At 34.2% G+C, this 5,393-nt stretch overlaps 1 protein-coding gene across 1 annotated transcript; it reads left to right on the top strand.

Moving 5' to 3' along the window:
- The first annotated feature begins 2,830 nt into the window (after window positions 1-2,830).
- LOC131658704 (uncharacterized) lies at window positions 2,831-4,129 on the top strand. Its single transcript, XM_058927974.1, has one exon. The coding sequence runs from the start codon at window positions 2,831-2,833 to the stop codon at window positions 4,127-4,129; it is 1,299 nt and encodes a 432-aa protein (XP_058783957.1).
- The last annotated feature ends 1,264 nt before the right edge of the window (window positions 4,130-5,393 follow it).

The raw sequence follows: 5,393 nt of genomic DNA, 5'->3' as shown, positions 1-5,393 counted from the left end.
GTTTCAGGAATCTTATCAAGAATCGTTTCAGGAATCGTTTCAGACGCATGCGAGGTTGCAGGAATCGTTTCAGACGCATGCGAAAGACTGCAATTATTAAGACGTTAACAGGTGGGGACCATGTGGGGACCACAGGTATCATTCATATGCGCCAAATGAAATGGCATTTTTTTTCAAAATTTCAACTAATGCGCCATTCCATTTGGCGCATTCCAGTTAATAAAATGTACATATGCGCCATTCCATTTGGCGCATTAGTACAAACCTTTTTTTTTGAAAATTAGGGTTTACGTTTTTTCTTGTAGAGGAAACCCTAATTGTGCTATAGACCTTAAGCAAGGCGTCCGTCCCTCTATAAATTAGGGTTTCTTGTGTGTATAAGACTACACACACGGAAAAAATGAGATCTCGAATAAGGCCAGATAGCACGCACCGGAGCTCTGAGCCTCCACCACCTGTGAGGCGGTTCGACCATCAACCGGACTATCATCGAAGGAACGGGTACGTCATTTTCTCTCCCGTCAAACCTCCCATGCAGGTTATGTTTTGGAATATCCATTCCATGGACCAACTTAAGAGAACCATCCTGAGGTTTTTGGACGGGGAGTACAGTCCCGGCGAAGAAATCAGATCTATCAAGAGGCTTAGAACAAGGGGTAGTGTTTTTCTTGAAAGACAGCGTTGGTGGGAGATTATGGAAGACGACATCCAATGCACTCGGATGATGGAGGACAGAGAAGACATTATTTTAACCTTTGTAATATCCTAGATGCCGCAGTTTCTTTATCATTTCTGTAACTTCTGTACAGTTCAATCAAATGCTCTTAGCATATTTCAATGAAATGATATTTTATCGTTACAAAGTTGCCAATGAGTATTTAAGTTATTAATAATTAACAAAAAAAATTCCCGCCATATTTACCCGCTAAAAAAAAGTTGCCACAAATGGTCTGCTCTTCTATAAATAGAGGTGTGTGTGTGGAGTTGAAGTATTAACTCTTTTTTTCTTCTTGCTGCAAACACTTAAAAATGAATTCAGTTTGGGTTGTAGTCTTTTTTGAGGAAGGTAGTCACATGCGGGTTTGCCTGAACCCTCATTGGGATTTCAAGAGAATTGTTAGAGCCATCAACACCGGGTTTCGTCAACTGGATGGTCCAACCAGGAAAGTTAAACAGATAGATTATCGTTGTCCATACATTACGTTGACGGATAATAACCCAGAAGGCACATACATGTATTATTGGGATCGTGTGAAAGACGATGTGGACGTGGATCTAATGTTTTGGACACATAGTGGAGAAGTTAACCGAGGCGTTGAAAATACACTTGTTCTTGCAGTGATACTTGAGTAGTTTAGATTAAGTGTTGTTTTATTTGTTGCAATGTGATTTCCTGTACTACCAGTTGTTCTATGTTATTTTCTTTTTTGCAATGTAATATCGTGTTCTACCGGTTGTTTTGTGTTGCAAACGCCGGATCATTTAATTAAAATTAATGTGGTTGTTGTGTTAGTTGTGGTTGTCTGAACATTAATTAAGCAAACAGACATATTTTAAAATACATTTTATAATTGAATAATTACTAGAAAATAGATAATATTACTTAGTTGTCGTTATATATATATATATATATATATATATATATATATATATATATATATATATATATATATATATATATATATATATATATATATATATATATATATATATATATATATATATATATATATGTAATAATAATCTTTTGTTGGCATCTTGTGACAGACCTATATCAGTGTGTGTCTGTCTTTTACGTTCAATTTGGAATCTTGGGACAGACATAGATCAGAGTGCGTCTGTCTAGTCTCGTCATGTTGGCATCTTGTGACAGACCTAGATCAGCGTGCGTCTGTCTTTTACGTTCAATTTGAAATCTTGGGACAAACATATTTTAAAATACATTTTATAATTGAATAATTACTAGAAAATAGATAATATTACTTAGTTGTCGTTTATTATATATATATATATATAATAATAATCTTTTGTTGGCATCTTGTGACAGGCCTAGATCAGTGTGCGTCTGTCTTTTACGTTCAATTTGGAATCTTGTGACAGACCTAGATTAGTGAGCGTCTGTCTTTTACGTTCAATTTGAAATCTTGGGACAGACATAGAAACACATGTATGCGCCATTTGGTTTGGCGCATCCAATTATTTGGTGTCCTAAATCTAGACAGTTTGGTAAATACCTCGAAAACATGATTTTTTTGGTAATTTTTTTATTAAACGTGGTTATTTAAATTTTTTTTTCATATTTGGATGCAACTTTCTTAATGGATAGCAAACAATTCTATTCTAGATATATATAAATTTTGAGCTACTACATTTTAGAAAGTAGTTGAGTTGAACATCAACATCAACAAGGAACTTCTAGATGATGCCACGTAAACCTAATTTACCCCAAACCTCAACCTTTGTTTTCCCTCTTAAGCCTCAATCTCTGACTCCATCACTATCTCCATCCAAATCCTAACAAACTCACCACTTAAATCTCTCTCTTGTTACTATTTCAAATTCATATTTCACTTATCCTAAGTTTCAATTTCCTCTATTTTCTAATTCTGTCGCAACCTTATCTTATGTCTCTCCCTATATAAACCTTAAACAACACCCTCCTTTCAATAACACTTCAATATCAGTTTCCATGGATCCCAATTCCAACTCCAAACCCTCCACCAGATTCCATAACCCTTTTGGCTCAACAATACTAAGAACTGTTTTCTTCCGAGCACTACTTCTTGCTACTGCCATCTCCATCGTTTCACTCCTCCACTCTCTACCCACCATGGACTTAGTCCCCAAAACCTACGATCACGATTGCCTCATAGAACTCGAAGACTCAAACACCACTCTATCACCAGGCTCTTATTTGTTCCAAAGCAGAATCATAAACAACTTCTGGGGTTCCTTCGACTCATCAAACTGCAAAAAAGAAATCAACCTGTTTTCAAACGTAGTCAAAGAGTTGAAGTCTCAACAAAGACTCATGAATCATACTGTTGAAACTCTTTGTATTGGTGAAGCTTCAAATATAGCTGTTTCCACTTTGCAGAAACTCGGTTTCTCCAATGTGATTAACCATAGCTTTTTCTCATTCAATAAAAAGAATTTCGTTTATTCACTTGATCGGTATCGCGACGATTCATTCGGGTTTGTTTTGTCCGATGATTTAGGTAAAGTAACTGTCCCGGCATTGCTTGTTCTTGAAGTCGAACGGATTCTTAAACCGAACGGAATCGGTGTTTTGCTTTTGGATTTTGATAGCGAGAGTGAGAGTGAGAATGTTTATTCCATTCATAACATTAACAATATTAACATGATAAGAACCGCTTCACCGGTTTCTTCGTTGTTGCGGTTTTCGTCTATAGTTCATGTTGGAGTTGTCAGTAATCACAGCCTTATTGTTTTCAAGAAAAACTCAGAATCAGAATCAGAATCAGAAAGTGAAACCAGAAGATCTTTATTCTATCACGAAGATTGTAGAAGTGTTAACTTTGCTAAGAAATTTATGAATCTAATGGAGCCTATTGTCAAGGAAAGAACATATGAGAAGAAAATCACTTATTTGCCTGAGTTTGTGAATGTTTCTACATATAAGAAGAATCTGGTTTATGTTAATATTGGTGAAACCGGTGAAAGTGAGGTTAATGATTGGTTTCCGGAATCTTATCCAATTGATAAGAAACATTTCAATATTTACTTTGTTCATTACAACGCGTCTGTAATGTTATCGCACGTGAAAGAACCGCGTGTTACGTTTGTTTATCATCCAGGATTGAATGAAAATTTTAGCGACGAAGGGGAGGCTATTGATGTGGATGAATATATGGAGATGGAAGAGTTTGATTTGGTTGATTGGTTTAGAGAAACTGTGAAGAATGCTGATTTTGTTGTGGTTAAGATGAATGCGGGGAAAGCTGAGATGAAGTTTCTTTCTGATATATATGAGAATGGAGTTATGTGTTTTGTTGATGAGATGTTTCTTGGCTGTGAAGAGAGTGAAAATGGTGAGAGATGTGTGGATGTTTATGATGGGCTTAGAAGGAATGGTGTTTTTGTTCATCAATGGTGGAATGGTGAGTGAGAGATTGTTTCTGGTTTTGTGTGTTTTTGAAGGATTGGTTAGAGATGAAAGATTTAGTAGAGATGAGTTTTTTGTTTTCAGTTTAGGAAAGTAGGATTTTAATTTTAATGATGTGAGTATGAACTATGAAGCATGAACATCTTCATGAGTAAATTGTACATAATATTTCATTTTCTTGATTAATTTTCTTATGCTAGTTTTTTTCTTTTTCATGAATGGGACTTGAATTGTTGATGTTTGATTCATCAAAGCTTGTAACATTAACCTTTAATTGTTGTTCTTTGTTTATATATATTGTGTTAAGAGTCCATGAGCTTATAACCGAGAACAATCCTCACACTTATAAGTCTGATTTATCAATTGATTTTATAGAATGAGTTAGGTTCAACCAAAATTTTATTATAGTATTAGAATTTGATTTAAGATCTATTGGATTATGTACTATTAAATTTTTATCATTTATTTTCACATTTCAGATGTTCGATCTTAAATGTGAATGAATATATATATATATATATATATATATATATATATATATATATTAAGAGTTTCGTATCAGATATCAGACAACATAATTTTTAAGATTGAGTTATTCCTTAGTATATTTTTCTAACATTTATTGGTGGGTGTCATACATATAACATAGATGGTTTGCACATGATTAATGTTGGGGTGTGGAATAGTTTGAGATCTGGTCGTACATGTTTATAGTAATTTTTATTTGCAAAAAATAAAAATTGGTGGATCTTAAGCATGCTTGGAACATCAATTATTAGTTAAGGACATAGGCCAACGCATGGGAACTAATTTAAGGGCCATAAAGTGGATTCCATGGAAGATTCTTTTTTAAAAAATTAATGTGAGTTTTGTGTCCTCATACTTTGCATAAAAGTATGTGAAAGCAATGCTTTAAAACAGAACAGAAAATCATACTTCCATGAAATCATGGTCCAACCAATCAAATAACTGAGTCCAATGGTTCAACCATTGATCTGTTTTTGTGGGAGTCAATTTTTAAAACATTAAAAGAGTTTTTCTTTTTACAAGTGAGAAAAGAAAAAGAAAAAAAATAATTTAGAAAACAAAGCCCCACTAGCATGGAGAGTGGTAATTCTAACAAAAGGTTCCGCAAGAGACCGATACGCCGCATCATTATTAGATTCATGGTTTGTTAGATAGTAAGCACAAACATTCTCCTCTCTAAGACTATGAAATATTTGAACTCACCATTCTCTAAAGAGAAACTCTTTAATATTGTAAAGAA

The sequence above is a fragment of the Vicia villosa genome, linkage group LG1, assembly GCF_029867415.1.
Source record: "Vicia villosa cultivar HV-30 ecotype Madison, WI linkage group LG1, Vvil1.0, whole genome shotgun sequence".
NCBI classification, from domain to species: Eukaryota; Viridiplantae; Streptophyta; class Magnoliopsida; order Fabales; family Fabaceae; genus Vicia; species Vicia villosa.
This window is presented reverse-complemented; position numbering and strand designations above follow the sequence as displayed.

What these genes read in the sequence shown, in the direction of transcription:
- LOC131658704 (XM_058927974.1), top strand. Translation starts at nt 2,831, where the DNA reads ATGGACTTAGTCCCCAAAACCTACGATCACGATTGCCTCATAGAACTC.